The sequence below is a fragment of the Pinus tabuliformis genome, chromosome 7, assembly GCF_031772625.1.
Source record: "Pinus tabuliformis cultivar Carrire ecotype Pingquan chromosome 7, CPIR1, whole genome shotgun sequence".
Lineage (NCBI taxonomy): Eukaryota > Viridiplantae > Streptophyta > Pinopsida > Pinales > Pinaceae > Pinus > Pinus tabuliformis.
Genome location: NC_142293.1, coordinates 383,907,327 through 383,930,262, shown reverse-complemented (window position 1 = coordinate 383,930,262; position 22,936 = coordinate 383,907,327). Strand labels below are relative to the sequence as shown.

The 22,936-nt window shown below is 39.5% G+C and overlaps 1 protein-coding gene and 1 pseudogene across 1 annotated transcript; both read right to left on the bottom strand.

Annotated features, from left to right (window-relative positions):
- Positions 1-6,161: 6,161 nt before the first annotated feature.
- On the bottom strand, positions 6,162-16,774 carry LOC149247589 (homeobox-leucine zipper protein ANTHOCYANINLESS 2-like; annotated as a pseudogene).
- Positions 16,775-19,269: 2,495 nt separating this feature from the next.
- Positions 19,270-22,699, bottom strand: LOC149247588 (uncharacterized). Its single transcript, XM_089444663.1, has 2 exons — positions 19,777-22,699; positions 19,270-19,631 (listed from the first exon to the last, which is right to left on the bottom strand). The coding sequence occupies exons 1-2, from the start codon at positions 22,697-22,699 to the stop codon at positions 19,270-19,272; spliced, it is 3,285 nt and encodes a 1,094-aa protein (XP_089300789.1).
- Between the last annotated feature and the right edge of the window lie 237 nt (positions 22,700-22,936).

Below are 22,936 nucleotides of genomic sequence, written 5' to 3'. Positions count from 1 at the left end.
TTCACAAGAGAAGGATTCCAGGATCACTCGGAAGAACAGGAGCAGAAGAAGAGAAGTAGGAGACCATCAATGCAAATTGTTTACCGCAAAAGAAAATCAATGGCAAAAGGAATCATATCAATCCCACAAACTGCTCTGGATGCAAGAATTGAAGTGGTGGACAATCTATACGGTAAGTATGACAGGTCGAATCTCAATGACAACGATTTCATAGATAGATTCCAGTGTCCAGCAATGAAGACGAAGGTATACATGGAAAAATTTCAAAGGGAGGATGGCACCAGGACCTCTAGAATCATAGAGGACTTTAGAGGGATACATAGGTCCACACTGTTCCACCTACGCAACTTTTTTGTATTCGGCACCCAATTTTCCACCATGCAGTGCATCAAATTACTGGCGAGCAGGATGCATGGAGGTTAACTATGGTTGGACCGGGAATACCCTATTCATACCGAAGATATATTTTGACTAACGGGGCTGGCAAGAGTGGGGAATACAATCAGAACAACATTCTAGGCTGGGGTCAAGAGGGGGAAGAAGTAGACAGAAGACAACATCTATGCCTGATATGGAACAAAGCGAGGTGGGAAGGGTGTGAAGCTGGACAAAATCAACAAAGATAACATCAGGTTCACCTGTTAGCTTATTACAGGCAAGACAATGAGGCACTTCACGAGGAACGAGTGCATCATGGACATTGTTTCGATAGCGGAACATTGCTGCGAGAGGGAAATACTCAACTAGATAGCTTTTGTGCTCAACAAACTATTCGAGGCATGTGAAGATGTCTATAGGAGGAGCACTGTCTTTATGTTGGGATACTTGATAATGGTGCTGGCAATGTGGAAATGGAGGCCACCACCAGAGAGGAAAATGGTAACCATTGTTGAAGAGCAGCCAATTGCACTCAGCTACGAATCGTGGAGAGCATCTGGGGATCCCAACACAAAAGAGATCAACGAAAGAGATTTGAAGAGTTGGTACGTGCAGATGGTGGACATCATTCAGTACACTGAGAGGATACCCAAGACTCTCTTGGATGAGTTCTCAAGCAAGCTATGGTTTGATGCCTCCCACGGGCACACTTACCTAAGACTGCAGTGTGTCGACCCCACCACATTCAAATTAAGGCCGTAGAGGTTTAGCTTGACAGAGGAAGCCTTACGCATAGAAGTGGAGTCCTGGCTAGGAGTGGCCTATGAGGTGAGAGAATGGAAGCCCAGATACCTATTCGGGACCCTGATGCCACATAACCAAGAGGGAGATGGGGCAGAAAGCAGCAGGAAGCAAGCTACAGATGAAGTGCTCCAACCGATGCTACTCCAAATGGATGGGAAAATGTTCAAAGCAAGGAGGAAAGTCACAAGCTTTGAGCCAGGTGAGAGTGACTATCTCGAGCACTTTTAAGGTTCCACCATGTTGTTCCCCATTGTAATGCCACCTCTCTCTATGGAGCTCCCCACAGGAGTAGCCCAGGCTCCCTCCCAGATGTCGGTCCTAAAGCCACAAAATAAACGAGTCATCCACACCCTTAAAGTCAAAAAGTGGGCTACCAAAAAGCCAAAAATTAATCCGGAAATTTCAGTCATCAACCTCACTATTGAGGTCGAACAACCAATTCCCACAATTTCCATAGTCGAGGAGATCCCTGCCACCACATCCACTATAGTACAACCGTCGCAAGAGTCATCCCCACAAACCACTTCCACCTCCACAACCTTGTCTGAGATCCTCCCATTTGGCCACCGACAGACTATTGTGGAAGCATAAGTTCAGCCGATTGGCCGGACAGAGGGTACCAACTCGACCATAGGGATGCCACCAATAGATAGTACAACACTGATGCTTGGGTTGGACCCACCAGCAGGGAGATGCCTGGATACTAGTTGGCAGGGAGAAAGGACTGCCTCGTACTTGCCCGCTCTCCCTATAAATATCACAGTCCCTCCAAACCCTAGCATCACTCTAGCCACACCACAATTCACTCCACTATCCCAGCAAGAACATTCACCCACCTCCCATTCCGATAAGTCCATTGCAAGCGGCCTACCCCTACAACAACAATTCCCGGAACTAGAAACAATGCGGGCTGATACACTCCATCATTGGTCATCAGCCCAGTTATTTTCTTTTAATCAGCAAGCAACCCACAAGGCCAAGAGCCTTCATGAAAACCTGTCTAAAGAACATGAGCAACAAAATATGCAGATGCTTGTAGTGACAGAAGAACGAGATCGCCTACAAGAAGCAAACACAGGATTGCAAGCCCAGGTGCATCAAATAACACAACGTTCCAATCCATATGGCCAACTGTCGCCGAAGCCAACACAAAAGCATTAGTGGGCATGTCTACCTGCACGTTGATCGACTGCTGCGATCACATACAGATAGCGTGTACACGTCTGGAAACCACAAATGCAGAAATGAAGCAGAAGCCAGAGACTGTCAGGTCTGCACTACCAGATCTTGTGGAGATCTACGCACGGACGGTTGAAGCCAAGTTTAGGGAGCTAGAAATGAAGAAAAAATCCTTGGTCGAGGCCCTCACCAATAGATATGCCTTAATGGGAAAGGTACAGAACTAGTCAGGAAATCTAGCTCTGAAGAACCACCAAGTTTACCCGTTAAGAGAACAGACACATTCCCTATTTGCCAGCACAAGGGATTGAACAGACCATGCTCAGCTGCAACAAATAAACGAACAAATCGACATCCTCTAGGCCCAAGTTGACAACATTGAGGAGGAATCGGCGAGGACGAAAAGGATAATTCAGGACCTGCAGCCCCCAGTTCGTATGCAGTTTCTACTCTTGAAGGAGGCAAGCGACTCCAACGGCCAATGATGGGATGACCTATAGAGACTGCGACCAACAACATTAACATCACAATCAGCCGAGGCATTCACACAGGGCCCCGATGCAGTCCTCACCAACAGGGACCTGGAAATTCAACAATACACTAAGTTCAAGCAATAAACAATAACTGCAGTACCATATTGGAGCCTTCATTTGGAATAGAGGAGACACAAGGTCAAGAAAGGGCCACAGGAACAAATTCCATGCCACAAGCTACGATTGAGACAGAGGAAATGCCTACTCCACATGCAGGTATCGAAGCAACAGTAGTGTTGGCACAATAGACATTGGAAACAACACCGGTAGTAATGCAACCACCACCCGTAGAACACATGGAAGCAGAAGTAGAACTGCCAGAGGTCGAAATGACTTGACTCGAGAATGAGTTAAGAAATTGTGGTTGGGGCCTATTGGAGCGTTCATTAATTTTGAATGATTTTGACCAGTTTTGACTGACCGAAGGGTGGGAAAGGGCAAATGGCAACAACGGTTGGGTGGTAAAACAAATAGTTGTGGAGGAGTGATGGCAAGGTGGCAGCAGAAGGCAAAGGTAGCCGAGGAGACGGGAAGGCGTAGAATCATCCAAGGGAGCAAGCAGCCGAGTGAGAACTGGCAGTCCAGGCAGTTGGGAAGGATATAAAAGGGGAAGAATAGGAAGGAAGAAGGTTGTTGTTGAACCTGCCAGAGGAAGAAGGAGTTCATTGCAGAAGAGGTACGCAGGTACAGATGCTAAGCAGGGGGAACTGGGATCTAAGGAACTAGGTTGCAGAGCTGATCTAACTCGAGCTACTGAGTCGGGTATTCTATGTATTGTTTATGGTGAAATGTCGGATTATGTTGTATTCTGTTATGCTAAGTTAATATAAACAGAGTTGATGGTTGTTTACTAAGGCTTTTAATGTATTGAGCATCATGCTTTGTGAGCTTATTAAAATTTTAAATAGTCTACCTGTTGCATGTAAATGGTGATTCATAGTTTGATGCAAGGGTGTTTTTAGTTCTATGTTGTTTAAGATGGATCTATGCATGTGAGTTATGGGTAATGTTATCCTTGTTTCATGTACTATGGATGCATATGTGTGTTATCACCTGTGCCTGATTGATATTCTCTTGACCCCATGCTGATCCCTTCTCCCTTTTGGTCATGACACGCTTCGGGTGAGACTCCTTGCCCTTCGAGGTGAAGTGAAAATGCTAGCACTGTCCTAGATTACAACGGACCACTGTTGGCCTCTTATGCCTAAACCGAGGGTATTTTCCCTGATGACTCTTTCGAGCCAACAATTTTCTGGTTCCTTCTCATCATTTGTTGAATCATGTGCATTAGAAGGATGAGATTCTTGTGGTTGGGATTCTTGATCTTGAAGTTTCTTCTTCTTGTTCCTCTTCTTGTTTTTCTTCTTGTTTCTATTCTTCTCATTTTCAATTTTGCTGCTGGTACCATCTCCAAAAATGGATTCTAGCTTATCCCACATATATTTGGCACATTTCAAACCCACAAGCCTCTTCATATCATCATAATGAATATTCTTTTAGATTATGCATGTTTCTTGTGCATCTTGCTGCAAAACCTCATTTGCAATTGGATCCTTGCCACAACCTTCACATACTACTTTTCAAATGTTATATCAACAAGGTAACAATTGAGATTTTACATTCTTGTGCCATAATTTCTAATTTGTAGTAGTGAGGACGACCATTTCAAAAAAAAAAGAGAAAAAAATCAATTTCCGTCAACAAACCCCAAATCTACTCTCTAATGATGAAGCTGCAACCAAGAGCCCCACTATGATACCAATTGTTGGAAACCTTTGAGCACTATTGGGGGTGGGTGGGGGTGGTGGTGAATCAATAGTGTGATATATATATATATATATATGTTTTTTACCAATTTAAACTTCAATTACTGAATCACACATATGTTAACCAATAAATAATAAGAATCATAACATGTGCATCACATAAACATAATTGAAAACCATAAGTAGCTACAAAACAATAAGCATGCACATCACATCACATCAATCATACATGAGACACAATATTTATAGTGGAAACCGTTCAAGGAGAAAAACCACCCTTGTTATTGCTACTTTTCTTTGAATTTCTCTTAGTCAAGCAATTGGTATTTTACATAGCTTGCTAACTCCCATCAACATGGAGACTCGACCTCATATAAAAAATTCCAACATCGATTGGCTAGGAGACTTGATACTACTCACCAACTCAAAAAAATTTGTTCTCTATGGATCTACAGAGTACCATCCGCTAAAATCCACCATGATCAATCGATCCTTGCCCAACTTTGATTCAACTATCAAACTACCATTGGATGAGAAAGTTGTTCCTTTCGCTGAAGCTTCGATATCACTACTCCACCTCCATGGAGTCACTGCTCCTCACCACTATGTGGACCTCCTTTCAACTATTTTCAAGCTGGATCCCAAGACACTAGGCTCAAGAAGAAATAAATTTTGCATACATACACTTAACAGCAAGATCTCATCATCAAATCAAAATGAAAACAAACTCTACAAAACATGTGCTCTCCAATAGCAAATTGTGGCCATAATAAATCTGAATACAATCAAACTCTCACAAAAAAATAATGTTGCATAATACAATCAGTAACAAGAGACACTATGGCTATGTGCCAAATGCATCAACAACTCCTGCATAAAACAAGTGTGAGAATCATCAACATAAACACTTCCCAACAACATACAAAATTCTCCAAATGATCTCTACTCTAGCAGCTTCAATTCTGATCCATTATGAAACTTGCTTTAGATCTGCTCACTATTTTGTCAATAACACTAAGACTGAAGCATATATACTTTACTCAAGGTCTAAAGCATAATCTCCTTCTATGATACCTTCTCACTCTCATACATATATCCTCAACTCATAATCAACCACCACATAGCTACAAGATAAAGTATATAAAACATGTAGCGTGAAATTGAGCCTAGGGCTAGGATCAAAGGTGCACAAATTGGACTAAATCAATCCACTAAGGTCAATACTAGTGCACTAAATGCATTCACATCATGAGAGGACATTTTCAAACATTTTCTGACTTTTTCAAACAATTTTAGAAGCCTCTAGGAATTTCCAAGGTATTTTTCTTCCGAATAGCACTAGAAATGCAGAGAAAATCTCGTCAAATTCCTCAGTTGCATTGATGACACTAAATATGTGTGACTGGAACCTATAACCACTCCCATAGGTTTCTCTTCCAGCAACTGGAGCCTTCCAACCATTCCCATAGGCTTATCATGTGGCTAAAACTGAGGGAAAACATTACGCCTTCAACTTAGAACCTTTCCCACCTATTACATCCTCTTCTCCAACATCTGTACTAGCCTCCAAAACTCTGACATGGCCTCTGACACATCTGCAAGTAGATCAAACATGCCTCCCAAGTGTCACTGCCAAGTTGACCTACAAGGGCCAACAAACAAGGTTGGAAAGTGTGCCAAGAAGTCCTCCACTCTCCATCAAACCTATGAACAAGCCGCAACACATCTGAACATACCTGAAAACCCCTGTAGCACCATCATCAAACCATCACATTAGCAACATCATCTACCTATAGCAACATCAAAAAACCATTATGACATGTACACCAATGCAAATGTCAGCTCCTCGAAGACCAATATGCTTCCATCAACTCCATCAATGCCATCATGTGATTAACATCAATGCCAACACAAACCAACATGAGTGACATCATACTATTGACATCGATAGCAACATAATCATCACATTGTCAACTTAACTAACATCATGACCATGTTGACATCAATATCAACAATTAATATGTTAATTATGTATTAAGTAGATATTAAAATTCAAGTGAAATATAATCACTAGACCATTATTATTATTTTTAATTCGAACTTAAAACTTGCTTAAATTATAATATATATTAATTCCAAGTAAATATATTTATTTATTTTATATTAATCCATGTCATATAAATAATTATCATATTTTTTTAATTAAAATTTAAATTAAATACAAACTCTCATATATATATCTATATATATATATATATATATATGCGCCCTATATTTAGTCGTGATCGAAATTGTGTCTATGGTTATAACCGTTATGCCTATCTAAAGCCATGCTTATTCAATTGTGTGTTTACAGTGTTCAAAATTCAATGAATTTGACTCAATAATGAATTAAAAATAAACACTAAATAATATATTATAAGAAAGGGAATGAGAGATGTATAAACTTGAATTTGATTCAATAATGAATTAAAAATAAATACTAAATAATATATGTAATATCAAGGGAGGGAATGATACATGCATAAACTAAGTAAACAGTATTAGTAAACATTGGTTTTTTCATTGTCCATTATATATTGTTTATACGCTTCTTCAGCACTGCACAGAAGAACTCATCTTCTGATCAACACGCTCCTGCTGAATAGCACATCAAACCGCTGCCAATACAACTTATATATTAATAATATATGTAACATTAATATAAAATTTATATTTTCAGAGGCTTTTAAAGAGTTATATGAAATCTAATCTATTTCATTCCAATCAACTTAACACCAATGAAATAAATAATATTAAATTAAATATGTTATTTTTTTTGGTTTGAAACTGGAAAACTTGTTATAAGTAGAACTTCGGTGTAAATCACATAAAGAGAGACATTTGTCGATGCATTTCGAAGCATCTTCACAGTGCGGAGCTACCTTGATTTTCTGCACAGTATAGGATATGAGGTTATTCACTCTCTCCACTGATTCTACTGTGAGTTTGGCTGTTGGCAAGCTGTTGACTAATATATGGAATGCAACTGTTAAAAGTGTTCCTCCCACATGCGGGCTGTTGACTCCAACGCCATTTCCAGTAGGGTTTAGTGCAAGGGGCCTTCATTCTGGTCCGTCTGGAAGAATGGCAAAGCCAGAGGGTAAGAGGGAAACATAAGCTGGATCACCCCCACTCATAACCACATGCATCGCTGGGATGTCCACTGAAGCAAAAACTACAAGAGACCCCGATGCATCTGGGCAAGTCTCTTGCAGGATCAACATGCTGCTGCTTTGGTTGGAATTCATGGCCTAAAATCAAAAACATTCACAGTTAGGGTTAGTGTTTCATAGAGGAATTATTCTCCAAGAAGCATTTCGAAGAAAAAGAAAAGGAACATAAGCTTGCTCTTAGAAGAGAAACACAGTTCCCAGTATCTTGTTCTTTCTGAATGTGAGCCATTTCTTGCATTGGACCTCCATTTGACAGTATATCCCACTGCTCCAGTTTTTTTTTTTTTATCAGTGGTCAGTAGAGAGTGTCAGCTATGGATGAAATGAAATAGAAAAAACAATGCCATGCTATGAATTATTGAGTCCAGTTATTCCTTACCTCGCTTCTGAGTCTCTCATCCCTCAAGAAATCAAATAATCTTTGCGGAGAAACAGGAAGCCACATTGAGGTGGCCGCGCTCAGCACTACACCAGGTGGCTCTCCATGGTCATCAACGCTCTTTCTTGTCATAACACGAACATCGTCATCAATGTTACCAGAGAGCTTATTCCAGATGTGTACAGTCGACGCACTCACTCCAGCACATAAATTGTCCGTCATGTGTTGCACAAGTCTCAACATGCCGCGATGCCCATTGGGAGTCGGTATGGCTATGCAGATGAATGGATTCTTCATAATTAGTGTCGTAAGATGAATTTTATGAAAACAATTATGTTTTCATATTTAGTAAAAACTTATATGGGCCAAAATTGCTAAGAAACACTTCACTTATCATAAAAAGAAACATAAAAGCTTACTCCACTCATAAAAGCTTACTCCACCCATCATGAAGAACCTAAATTTACCCATTATCAAGAACTTAAAAAAAATTTAGATAACCGCCCTGATATTTTTCTACATCTTGCTATTCTCTGTGCGATAAAAAAGAAAAGAAAAGGGCATCACTATGGTTCTCACCCGTGGGATCTTTTGCTAAAACGTTCGTTGTTGCTATGAGAATAGCAAGGCACTCACACTGACTTTGTAAAGTTGCCAGCCAGCGCTGTGCTCCAAAAGCCATCTTGGAATTTAACAGAGAACGGTAAAGCCTGTGCACTCCACGATCATCATACTCCACATGCACTACCCATGTCACCTAATATTTCGTCAAACACATATACATTACATCTGAGATTAATTGGTTACTGTACCCGCATGATAATTCCTATTCCCTGTTGGGAATTTTCTGCTAAATTCCAAAACAAAAGTAACTTGAACATAACAGAGATGCTCTGTTTCTACCACAGGATCTTAGCACAGGGAAGCTAAAATAGTTTTTCTGAGCAAACATAATTTCTCACACATAAAACTTTATATTTATTAATAAAACCGCTGATACAAAAGGATATTCCTCTCTCAGAGGTATTACAACTATAGACTGCTTCAAATGCAGTTCCAAAACAAAAGAAATTACTCTTTCTTTTCTGGAAATTTTACACTACCGTGGGTAAAAAAAATTTCCTTTACATTTACTGCTGTAAAAATATCTTTTACATTTGCTGCAAAGCATTACATTTCATATTAACCAACAAACAAAAAAAACTTTCTCTGCATACAAATTTTCTTACACTGTTGTGTAACTTTACTCACGCGCGTGCTTCCCTTGCATTTGCATATTCTCAAATCAACCTGCCGTAAAATTCCTCTTTTCATTCGCTGCTGCGAGTTTTACATAACATTGCATATATAATGAACAACACTATGAAATAAAACATAACAAATGCGCTTTTTACTATGCCCATACTTTCCGTGAGTTAAAAACATTAAAATTAAAACTCTTACCAACAAACTACGAATAACATTAAACTCCATTAAATGTTTTACTGATAAACGCTGGTGGTCAAAATCAAAACTTTCACTTCATGTAAGTTCATGTTGCAGGCTTGTTCACAACCGTAGATCTAATCCGACGGCTGACAACAATATCGTGCGGCCCTCTTCATTCGAACTTTATGCTCCGATGAAAAGCTGTTTTGAAAAATGTACTGAGGACACGCGTCAGATGGTGATTGTATCGCTGCCCCTCCAGAGAATACCACTTGCCCAGCAAAAGCGGTGCGATGGGAGTACTGATGGTTTTCAAAAAGTTTATGGTCGTTGTTTTAATTGAGATCTAGTTGAAATTACATTTCAACACTCCCCTTTAATTTCAACTGCTGGGTTATCAGTCATACCCAGACATTTTCTCAAAAATTCAAAACTTTTCTGTCCTAATGGCTTGGTCAGAATGTCTGCAACCTGCTCCTGAGTTCTGCAATGTTCTAAGACAATTTCTCCACTGTTTACCAATTCCCTGATGTAATGAAACTTTGTGTCAATGTGTTTCGTTCTCTTATGAAACATCGAATTATTTGAAATGCAATAGCTGAGCTATTGTCACAAAAAATCACAGTTGCTTTTGCCTGCTCTTGGCCTAAGCTCCTTAACATCCTTCTCATCTAAACTACTTGACATGCTGCTGCTGTAGCTGCCACATATTCCGCCTCTGCTATAGACAATGCTACAATAGGTTGTTTTTAAGAAGCCCATGAAATAGCTCCTGAACCCATGCAAAAAACATAACTAGATGTGCTTTTCCGATCATCTACACTTCCAGCCCAATCACTATCAGTGTATCCAATTAAATCTGAACATTCCAAAGTAGTATATAAAATCCCAAACCTTTTAGTACCTTTAACATACCTCAGAATCCTTTTTGTTGCCTGCCAATGTGCTTCTTTTGGCCTCTCCATGAATCTGGAAATCAAACTAACAGCATACATTATATCTAGCTTAGTTGCAATCAAATACATGAGGCTGTCAACTATGCTCTTGTACAAACTAATATCAAAATCCTTGCTGTTGTTCTCTTTTCTAAGTTTTAATCCCATCACTGTGGGAGTGATTGTTGTCTTGCTCTCTTGCATGTTGAATCTTTTCAACACTTCCTTAACATATTTCGCCTGTGAGATAAAAATCCCATTTCCATCTTGTTCTACTTCTATTCCTAAGAAGTATCTCAGCAAACCCATGTCAGTCATTTCAAATTCTTCTTTCATGACTGCTTTGAAATTTTCAATGAGATAATCATCATTACCTGTGAAAATAACATCATCAACATACCACACAACAATTAGTATTTTACCATCATTTTCTTTGATGTAGAGGGTGGGTTCTCCCTCACATTTGTCAAATCCATTTTCCAGTAGATAGGAATCTATCCTACTGTACCATGCTCTTGGTGCTTGCTTCAGCCCATAAAGATCTTTCTTCAATCTGCATACTTTTTGCTCTTGGCCTTTCTTTTCATAGCCTAGAGGTTCTTCAATGTAGACCTCTTCCATTAACACTCCATTTAGGAATGCTGACTTCACATCCATTTGGTAAACTTTCCACTTGTTTTGTGCTGCTATGGATAGCACTGCTATCACTGTTTCCATTCTAGCAACCGGTGCGAGAGTTTCCTCATAATCTCTCCCATACTACTGCTTATATCCTTTGACAACAAGTATTGCCTTGTGTCTTTCTATTTTGCCTTCAGCATTACTCTTGGTTGTGTAGACCCATTTAACTCCAATGACTTCCTTTCCCTTTGGTAGTTCAACTAAATCCCATGTCTTGTTTCTTTCTATAGCATTGATCTCCTCATCCATAGCTTCTATCAATTTCTTATCCTTAATTGCATCTTGGAAATGAATAGAGTCATCCACATGACAATATAATGCAAACAAAGAATTCATACCTTCATTTGATGCCTCTTGCTCATAAATATCACTTAAATTTCTGAACTTTTTACCTCTTTCATTTGTTGTACAAGTGCTTGAAGAAGCACTTGAATTTCCTCCTTGTGGTGTGCTTGTAGAAGCACTTTCATTTCTCCTCAAGGGTGTCCCTTGTTGTCCTTGTGTTGGTGTTGATGTTTGGGTATGTATTTCAGCCATCTCCTCATCATCTTCATCATGTGACAAAGAGCTTTTAACATTCACTACTTTCTCTATGCTTCGAACCCAAACTTCCTCCTTAATGAACTGAACATCTCTACTCACAATGAGCTTCTTGGTGGATGGGTTATACAACCTGTAAGCTTTGGATTCCTCACTATATCCAATGAATATACATTTCTCCCCTTTGCTGTCCAACTTTTTCCTTATCTGATCTAGAATGTGTGTATAGGCCACACAACCAAAAACTTTCATGTGGGTGACTCCTTGCTTTCTCCCACTCCATGCTTCTTCCGGCACTCCGTTCATCACTGCTTTTGTAGGGCATCTATTCAAAATGTACGCTACACAATGTACAACTTTAGCCCAATAATCATTTGGCAAATGCTTTGCCTTTAACATGCTCCTCTCCATATCCATGATTGTCCTATTCTTCCTTTCAGCAACTCCATTTTGCTACGGAGTGTACCTAGTGGTAAACTGCTTATGAATTCCATTTTCTCTACAAAAACGTAGAAATTCCTTGGAGATATACTCACCTCCTCTATCAGTTCTCAGAACTTTGATATGCCGCCCGCTTTGGTTTTCCACAAGTGCTTTGAAATTGCAAAATCTTTCAAACACCTCACTTTTGTTCTTCAGGAAATAATCCCAAGTTTTTCTAGTAAAATCATCAATGAATGTTAGTATGTAGTGGTTGCCTGCAAGTGATGGAGTTTGCATCGGTCCACATAAGTTTGAGTGAACAATTTCTAAGGGTGCTTTGCCCTTATGCTTTTCCCTGATGGAAAACTTTCTCTGTGTTGTTTCCCCAAGATGCAACATTCACAAAGGCTGTTTGGTTTCTCTATCAATGGTAGTCCTCTTACCATTCATTTTCTACTCAACAAATTAAGATCTCCAAAGTTGAGATGTCCAAATTTCAAGTGCCACAACCAATTTTCATCCTTTGGTTCGCTTTGGAAAGCTTCTTGAGTCACTGCTGCAATTATTTCTTTATTTTTCAAATCTGCCTTCATTTTGAGAGGGAACATCCTCTTCTTTGTTATCTTCACTTCAGCAATACATTGTTTGCTGGGTTTTTTATCCATGATGGTGCATACATCATTCACAAAGAAAACATTGTAACCCTTTTGAACAAGCTGTCTAATACTTAAGAGGTTATATTTCATTCCAGGAACATAATAAACATCTGCTATGGTTTTTTTTCTCCTTTCTTTGTTAAAACTTTTACTTCTCCTTTTCCCATAACAGAAACTTTATTACCAGTCCCTATTGTGATTTGTGACTTCACACTCTGATCTAACATAGAAGACAGAGCTATGTTTCCTGTCATATGGTTGCTGCAACCGGAGTCTAGAAACCATATATCTTCACTCTTTTCTTTAGCCATATTACAAGCAAGAAACAAATTATTTTGGCTGATATTTTCTCTAGTGAAATTTGCACTAGTTCTATTATTCATATCATGTTGTTTCTTCCTACATTCATTTTCATAATGCCCATATTTTTTACAATAATAACATTGGACATTGGATTTTTCATACCTTTGTCCTTGAACATGATGTTGTCCACTTTGTTCGCTGCTGCCTTGGCCTTGCTTTTGATTTGGATTGTTGCCTCTTCCTTGAGCATTTTCTAGACTATTTCTTCCACCTCTGTTTTGACTTCTGCCTCTTTCTCTCTTGTTTCCTCTGCGTTGACCTCTTCCTCTTCCAAAGGACATCTGGGTCTTGAAGGCATGCTCTAGAGATCAGTTTTCATTTCTACTAAATCTCTGCTCATGTGTTATCAGTGATGCATGTAGTTCATCAACTATGAAGTTTGTGAGATCCTTTGTCTCTTCTATGGTGGTGACAATCACATTGAACTTTGAAGGTAGGACCCTCAATAGTTTCTCCACAATCCTCCTTTCTTTAAGGATCTCTCCATGAGACCTTATCTATGTGACTAGACCAATCACATGTGTGAAGAATGAGTCAATATTATCTGACTCTTTTATGCATAGATTCTCAAAATCTCTCCTCAGCATCTGTAGTTTTTCTGTCTTCACTTTCTCCATGCCTTGATGGGCTGTTTTGAGAGTTTTCCATGCTTCTTTGGATGTATTGGTTGTTGCTATCCTTGGAAACACACTCTCATGCACTGTTTGATACAAAAATATGAGGGCTTTTGAATCCTTCTTCTTATAGCTCTTCAACAGATCTTTTTCTGCTTGTGTCAAGTTATTAAACTCTTCTTCATCTGCTGGCTCTTCAAATCCATTCTCAAAAAATTCCCATAAGTCTTGTGAGGCAAGCAAAGCTCTCATAGTTATTGCCCAATAGTCATAGTTTTTCCCATTAAACTGTGGGAGCTGAGTATTAAAAATACCCATGCTAGTGCTGGTGCTAGAGCCAGCCATTCTTGCACTCTTCAAAATACTTGACTGTGTATTTAAAATAACAGAGTGTCCTCAGCGGATTTTTGACTGAGTCTTCACTCTGCTGGAGAAGTTGTTGCAGCAAGAAACCTTCCTTCAGTTTCTTTGACACCTTCAAAGAGCCTGGACAAGCTCTGATACCAATGTTGGGAATTTTTTGCTAAATTCCAAAACAAAAGTAACTTGAACAGAATAGAGATGCTCTGTTTCTACCACAAGATCTTAGGACACGGAAGCTAAAATATTTTTTCTGAGCAAACAGAATTTCTCACACACATATAACTTTATATTCATTAATAAAACTGGTGATACAAAAGGATCTTCCTCTCTTAGAGGTATTACAACTATAGACTTCAAAACAAAAGAAATTATTCTATCTTTTTTGGAAATTTTACACTACTGTGTGTAAAAAAAAATTTCCTTTACATTTACTACTGTAAAAATCTCTTTTACATTTGCTGCGGAGCATTACATTTCATATTAACCAACAAACAAAAAAAAATTTCACTGCATACAAATTTTCTTACACTGACCTTACACTGAACTTACGCGCGTGCTTCCATTGCATTTGCATATTCTCAAATCAACCTGTTGTAAAATTCCTCTTTTCATTTGTTGTTGCGAGTTTTACATAACATTGCATATATAATGAACAACACTATGAAATAAAACATATCAAATGCGCATTTTACTATGCCCATACTTTCTGTGAGTTAAAAACATTAAAATTAAAACTCTTACCAACAAACTACGAATAACATTAAACTCCATTAAATGTTTTACTGAAACGCTGGCGGTGAAACAAAACTTTTATTCCACGTAATGTCATTTTGCAGGTCAAACAAAACTTTTACTCCACGTAATGTCATTTTACAGGCTTGTTCACAACCGTAGATCTAATCCGACCGCTGACAACAATATCGCGCGGCCCTCTTCATTCGAACTTTATGCTCGGATGAAAAGCTGTTTTGAAAAATGCACTGAGGACACGCGTCAGATGGTGATTGTATCACTGCTCCGGGTGATTGTATCACTGCCCCTCCGGAGAATACCACTTGCTCAGCAAAACCACTTGGTCAGCAAAACCATGCAATGGGAGTAATGGTGGTTTTCGAAAAGTTTACGGTCGCTGTTTTAATTGAGCTCCAGTTGAAATTACATTTCAACATTCAGCTTCAGTTGAAATTACATTTCAACATTCCCCATTATCAGTGACATAAGATTCGGGCACAACCTTGGAATACCCGTTGGGCATGTCCTGAATCAAACAACCAGAAGGCAACCTCCTGCATTTCATAAATCCTACAGGCAAATTATGTGGAAGGCCATCAACAGATACATCCACCACTGCCCATACGCCCTCAGCGTGTTGTTTGCAGAATCGAAGAAAGTAAACCTCTCGAGCAGGAACCAACGGTGAAAGCACTTGCAATTCTGCATAAATCTGCAAGTCACAGAAAACTGCATCTTAGTAATCAGAACGTAAAACAAAATGGTAATTGAAAAAAAAATAAAAAAAATACCCCACAATAATCCTAGAAGCTTACCAGCTGCAGTGCACCGTTCCTTGTCCCGCCCATTCCGCTCGATATTACGTTGACTGTGGCTGCCCTGGATATCATGCAGGGGAACATTTCCTTCCAGTGATCCTGTGTAAAACAAAAAGCACCTTAGCCATTATATATACTTGTGATCATTTTTCAAATTCTCTTGTAAACACTTAGTAGGAACAGTGCACATGCTCCAAAGTTTTGAAAATTTGAGCTGTTATAAGATGACTGATTTAGTTCAATGAGAGGAGGACTTGCAGTTTATGTACCACATCCATGAGTGTTTCAACAAGATTCAAGCTGTTTGTGATCACCATGCCAGTTTCTCTAGTAGCCTCAGTGGCAAGGCCTATAGGCTTTGGCGTAATGGTGGAAGGGAATTGGCGCATGTATTTTTCATAGTTGAGAGTTTCTTTACCAGCATCCAGGTTCGGAATCCAAAGGGTTTCATCTGCTTGAGCCATCTTGAACAACTCTTCCATGGATGCCAAAGCAAGCTCAGCCAGCATCGACCTCTCAATACCTATTATGTTTCCTGTTCGACCACCAGCAGGTCCATGCATCAAGTCTGCACTAGCCGAGGGCAACGAAGTGGGCATGCCACCGACTCCAAGGTCTAGGGATGATTTAGGCATAAGGGGAACAGATGGCATTGAAGGAATGGGTCTGCCAAAGAACTTCCCTGCTAGTGCACACAATCGATCTAGCTGCATACATCCAAACCAACAAATCTTTAAGTTTAGATAAAATTTCAGATAGAATGGGTTTTTTTTTTTGCAAAGCTGGGGGAGCTGAAGGGGAACAGGGCAAGATAAACCTCTTCTTTTAAGCAGGCATTCTCAATGCGAAGTTGCTGCTCTTCAAAGGACATCTCGCCAAGAACAGCAGGTCCTCCACAGTTTGTGCAGATGGGATTTCTCATGGCATCTCTGATTGACAAGTTCTCTGACCGAACCTTTTCGTTTTCCTGCCTTTGGATAGAATTCTCATGTAATTTCCATTTTTCTAAATAGAAGGTGTATAGATGGCAGAAAATTACAGATTCTGAGGATCGTTCTTAAATTTTAAAAACTATGCAAGTAGAGTGGAACTTGATCTGAGCTTAAACATTTGATAGAAAGAGGGAGACTTAATGTGTAAGGGCTAAACAGTGAGGATTTAACGGAGGATATTAACGTGCTCACGTTTAAGATGCAAAAATATTAAAGCACAAATACAAAATATGAGGAGATCCCGCAGCTTTATATTTCGGGATTCATACTTTTAAACTATTTCCAATCTTGGCAGAAGGATTCACGGCTTTATAGGTCCTTCCTTTAAAAGTTGATCAGAATGTTTTATAGAAATTTGATTCCCGGACAGTTAAAATAGGAAAGATACAGACAGAGCCGTAAATAGCTATTATTTCCAATACACTGGAACTTTGTAACTGAGAAAAGCATTAGGTAATCTTCAGAAAAAACAGGTAACTTCCTGGCCAAGAATCAGCAGAATAATCCGATCTACGTGCATTGAGAATTTTTACCCTCCACACCATCCGTATATTCGGTTCCATATCTTAATTACTCCGCACTTAAGTAGGTGTATTTGAATCGTAGGTTACGGAAACATGCAGGGCCACCTAATGAGGGTTACGTGGACCACAGCTATTTAATTCATGCAGGGCCACCTAATGAGGGTTACGTGGACCACAGCTATTTAATTTTTGCAGACGGACAAAAATGGTAGGAAACTATGCCAGATGTCAACAGAAAATTGAAAGTGTTGACGACTGTGTTGATGCATACGAAGGCCTATCAGTGTAATTATGCATCCACCTCTCTCATACCCTAAACCCTCAAGTGAATCTGCAAGTTAGAACAATATTACAAATACCTCTCAAACAATGAAAAGCTGAGATTTAGATATGTGACTGTTAATCGATTTAGACATGTGTCTATTAATCGAACAAGTAAACTATAGATATAGTCTACTTTATGAATGTCAAAATGTTTTTTTCAATATTACAAATACCTCTCAAACAATGAAAAGCTGAGATTTAGATATGTGACTGTTAATCGATTTAGACATGTGTCTATTAATCGAACAAATAAACTATAGATATAGTCTACTTTATGAATGTCAAAATGTTTTTGCTCAAAAGAAAAAATGATGAAGATAAAAAGTTGTTACACAAATACAAGGACGTCATACAAAGGGAATGCTACCTATTGGAATACCCTATCCACAAGTTACAATTAGTGAGTCCCACGATCGTCCAGCCAAAAAGCTCTCTAAAACATAGGAATGTTTATTGACCTGATTAAACAAATATATATTAATTAATCCAATGGTTAATGAGATCATAAATGAAATAGCATGACATGAATGTTGTTTATTCATAGAATAATCAAATTCCAATGGTTAAAGAAGATAAGGAAAAACTGTATCTCTAGCCAAAAAAAGCACAACCTTAAAATTTATGAATGTTTATGGATTTAGTTAAAAAAATTATATTATTTAACCATTCCCGACATCATTGGTTGATGAGATTATAAATGAAATAGCCTGACATAAATGTTATTCATTAACGGGTGGATTTTCGGAAATAATCAAATTCCAAATCTCAAAGAGATAAGAAAAAACTGTGTTTGTATTAGAATTTGATTTCTTTATATACAGGAAACAAATTCTTTCCATGCAGAAATATGTCATTTAGTCTTAAGATTAATTGTAAAGGCTTTTTAACAATTTCTTTTGAACAAATTCTTTGGCAAAAATAAATAGAGGAAAAATAAACGTGAACCTAAATGCCAAGAAGATTGTGAAATCAAAAGCCAAAGAGTGAATCATGGATAAGGCTCACTCATTTAGTTCCTCTTTTCGACCACATTCTTTACATAAATTTGTCAATGAAACTTGCCACAACTACGATTGCAAAATAATTATCATGTCTCTGGATCTGAAATTGCTATTCAAGCGACATAAATATGCGATTTAACAAACTTGAAGTTACGGAACTGTAAGAAGGATTTCCTAAAACGAGATGACTATCTCAGAGATCTAAATGCCAGTGATACAAGGCCATGATATCATATAAAATTGACAAGATAACACATAAAAAGTTTGCTACTTATTTCTCCCAGAAGTACATGACAACCAAAATAAAGAGGGGCGATATACATAAAAAGTGTGCTACTTATTTGTCGTAGAAGTACACCGCTAAAATCAAGAGGGGCGATATACATATTTAACCCAGAAGTACATAGTTAACTTCCGAACAGAAGTACATAGTTAAAATCCGAATAGCAAAGAGTTTATATAATTAGACGTACCTAAATGGCAAAAGCAAGAAACAAAGAACATCCTCTAAGACAATGAAACACTACTTTCCTGTAAATGGCAAATGCAAGAACAATCAAACACTAGTTTACTGTAAATAGAAAATCCTTCCATCTAGTATTATCAATTCCATAACTATAACTACTCTGACAAATCGCTGCCCTGCCCTCTGTTAGGAGAAATAAGCATGTCAAGCACTATTTTCATAGACGGCCTGAGACTGGGAGCAGGGCGAGTGCAAAATAAGGCAATCTCGATCATCTTCACCATTTCATCCTTCACAATACTATGTAAAGAAGTATTCTCAGCACTTCTCAAGTCCTCGTTAATTATTTCATCTGTTTTTCCTTCTTTCATCAATTTCGCAGCCCATGCAGGCAGATGCACAAATTTCTGATCGTCCTCTTCTACCACAGGGGGCTTTCCGCTTACCATCTCTAATAACACCACTCCAAAGCTATACACGTCTTGCTTCGTCGATGCCTTCACTCCATACCCACATTCTGCACATAACATCAACCGTTACAGATTATTACATTCTGCATATAACATGATGATCTCTGCACCTGCACTTCATAATTAACAACAATAAATAGTTGGGGACGATTTATAAGCTTTTTAGAGAGTAAAGAGACGGAGATTTAGTACCGGGAGCAATGTAGCCATGAGTTCCTCCAAAGAGAGAACTTGATTCAGAATCTATTGATGGATTTTTCAATAGCCTGGCAAGTCCAAAATCAGCTATGTGTGCTACATATTCATGGTCCAGCAATATGTTGGCAGATTTTATGTCGCAGTGGATAATTGGAGGTTCGCAGTCGTGATGTAAATATTTGAGTCCCTCTGCCACTCCAACTGCGACGTTATACAGAGTCCTCCAGTCCAGCTTCTTATTGGGTTTCGATGCCCCGCCCAGAAATTCCCACAGGGATCCATTAACCATGTAGTCACACACAAGAACTGTCACATCATTAACAGTTAGCAGGTCTCGATGACGCAGGATGTTTCTATGACGGGCGTTCTTCATAGCTTCGATCTCTTGTCTCAGACACCGATGTCGATAATCATCGTCCCCATGATTTGCCAGTTTTAAGCACTTGGCCGCAAGGATTTTGTCTCGTCCTGGAAGAACAACCTTATACACCTTGCCGGATGTGCCAGAGCCGATGACGTAATCATCGCTGAAGTTCTCAGTAGCTTCTACTATATCAGTATATGTGATTTGACGTTGTCGATCATCTGAAGAAATACCCGTTTCAGGATCCTCCTTGTTAGCCCTGTTGTTCTTCGCCCTCGATGTTTTCCTCAGCGCAAGGATGAGAATGATTATGGTCCCAATACAGGCGACCGTAATCCCTGCCACTCCGACTGAGCTTAATTTTTTCCCTTTATGTTCAACTTCTAAATCTGAACAACTCTTCGTTGTCGGAGGTCCGCAAAGGCCGGGATTGCCCTCAAATGCACTCTGCGGACCTTGTGAAAATACCCTCAATGAAGGAATGTCCCCTGTAAATAGGTTGAAAGAGAAGTTGAAATGATCCAGGCTTATGAGGCCTGTGAAAGACTCAGGAATCTGACCAGAGAGTTGGTTATGGGAGACGTCCAAGGATTCAAGGGACATCAAACTTCCTATCTCAGGAGGAAGAGAACCTGATAGATTGTTCCAGCTTAGATCTAACTTATACTTGAGACTGGTTGCAAGCTTTCCCAACTCCAAAGGAATGGCCATGCTCAATTTATTTCTAGCCAGGTATAGTTCGCTTAATTGTCTGCAATACCCCAGGGAACTGGGGATCCTTCCTGTTAATGCGTTTACACTCAAGTTTAATGTCAACAGATTCATAAGATGGCCCAAGGCTGCCGGTATGCTTCCTTCTAACGAGTTTCCACTGAAATCTAAAACCTCCAAATTAAATAAGTTCCCTACTTCTGGAGGAATGATTCCATTGAGATTATTGCGGCTCAAATTGAGCTTTCCCAGATTTCTCAACTCTCCTATCTCGGTAGGAATGGCACCGGTCAGATTGTTGTCGGAAAGGAGGAGATTAGTAAGGTTCTGCATCTGTCCCAGGGAAGAGGGTATACTTCCATGGATGTTGTTGTAAGAAATCTCGAGGTAATACAATTCGGAGAGCTTAGAAATATTACCTGGTATGAAGCCCGTGAAGAGATTGTTTTGCAGCCGGACACGTTGTAGTGAGACGCAGTCTTGCAGAAGGCCGGTGATATTCCCCTCCACTTGGTTATTTGAGATGACAAGATGGGTCAACGACCCACCTCTACATAGCTCCGAAGGAATCGATCCGCTGAATCCGTTGGAATCTGAATCTAGACTAATCAGCTTGCTGAAGTTTCCAAGCCCAGCCGGCAGCGAACCTTCGAACTTGTTTTCACTGATAAACAGCTGTTCCAGGTTGGGAAGAAAGCCAATTCCTTGAGGCAAAGTGCCTTCGAAGTTATTGAATGATATATCTAGGGTCTGCAGGCTTGTAAGATTGGAAAGAGTTAAGGGGATCGACCCGGACATGCTATTGAAAGCGAACTTCAGGAATTCCAAATTCTTCAGGCTGCCCATTTCATATGGTATAGCTCCAGTCAGACCATTTTTGGATGCATCAAAGACCTCCAACTTCAGCAGTCGTCTGAAAAAGCCTGCGGGGATTGAACCTGTAAGCTGATTCTCATAAACCATTAGTTCTATCAGATTTTCGAGCAGGGCTATCTCCCCAGGTATCGAACCATGTAAGAAGTTCTGATAAACAGAGATGACCTGAAGGTGGCTGCAGTTTCCGATAGAGGAAGGGATGGTACCGGTCAAATGATTATCGAACAATGACATTAGTTCAAGGTTTTTCAAATTCCCAATTTCCCGCGGAATATCTCCTCGCAATCCCGAGGATTGGAAGATCAAATTTACCAGCTTACTGCAATTGCTGATTTCTGGCGGTAAAGAGCTATTGAAAGAGTTGGAATATGCCGTGATTGTTTGAACATTGACAAGCTTACCGACAGACGAAGGAATGATACCAGTGAGATTATTTGTATCTATAGAGAGAGTAGTCAAGCTTACCAGATTACCCAGTTCGGGCGGAATAAAACCAGAAATATTGTTGGTACTGATATTCAGAACGGTAAGAAAGCTGCAGTTTCCGATATCAGCAGGAATGAAGCCCGTGAAGAAATTGTTGGCGAGATTGAGTTCCTGAAGCTTAGTGCAGTTGCCTATTTGGCGAGGGATAGCACCGGATAAGCTATTGCCGGAAAGATCGAGGTTCTCCAGGGCAGCCAGCTTGCCTATAGCGCTAGAAAGATGGCCAGACAGACCTTTATATGGCAGGGAAATTGAAACGACCCGCCTTCCATGGGTGCTGCAGTGGACACCTTCCCAGGTACAGAGATCCACATGGGAAGAGGTGTGGTTTGTCCAGCTTGAAAGAACATTTGGAGGAACCGCAAAAGATGACTTGATTTCTAAAAGCGCGACCCCATCTGCCGAGAGAGCGTTAACGCTGCAAATGACTAGTGCAGGAAGTTGGCCAAAATAGTGGAGAGTATTTAAAAAAAGAAACATTGTTAGACAGATAAAACTATATCGTTGCATTCTCATTTTCATGTTCATGTTCAATTGCATGGAGCATGAAATTGGAAGAAGGTAAGGAGTTGGGTAAGTGGATGTTGATGATATAGGTGACCAGAGGTGTGTACATTTCATAAAATTCAAAGAGAGATAGTCATGTCAAGCCTGCCACCCTGCCCTCTTTGACGAGAGTCTATTTATTCTTTCGATTTTTTAGGTGGTTAATAATAT

Bases quoted from the DNA above. Each gene is read 5' to 3' on its own strand.
- LOC149247588 (XM_089444663.1), bottom strand. From the start codon at position 22,699: ATGTTTCTTTTTTTAAATACTCTCCACTATTTTGGCCAACTTCCTGCA. The intron at 19,632-19,776 runs GTACTAAATCTC...TGTTATGTGCAG, and splicing joins TCATGGCTACATTGCTCCCG to AATGTGGGTATGGAGTGAAG.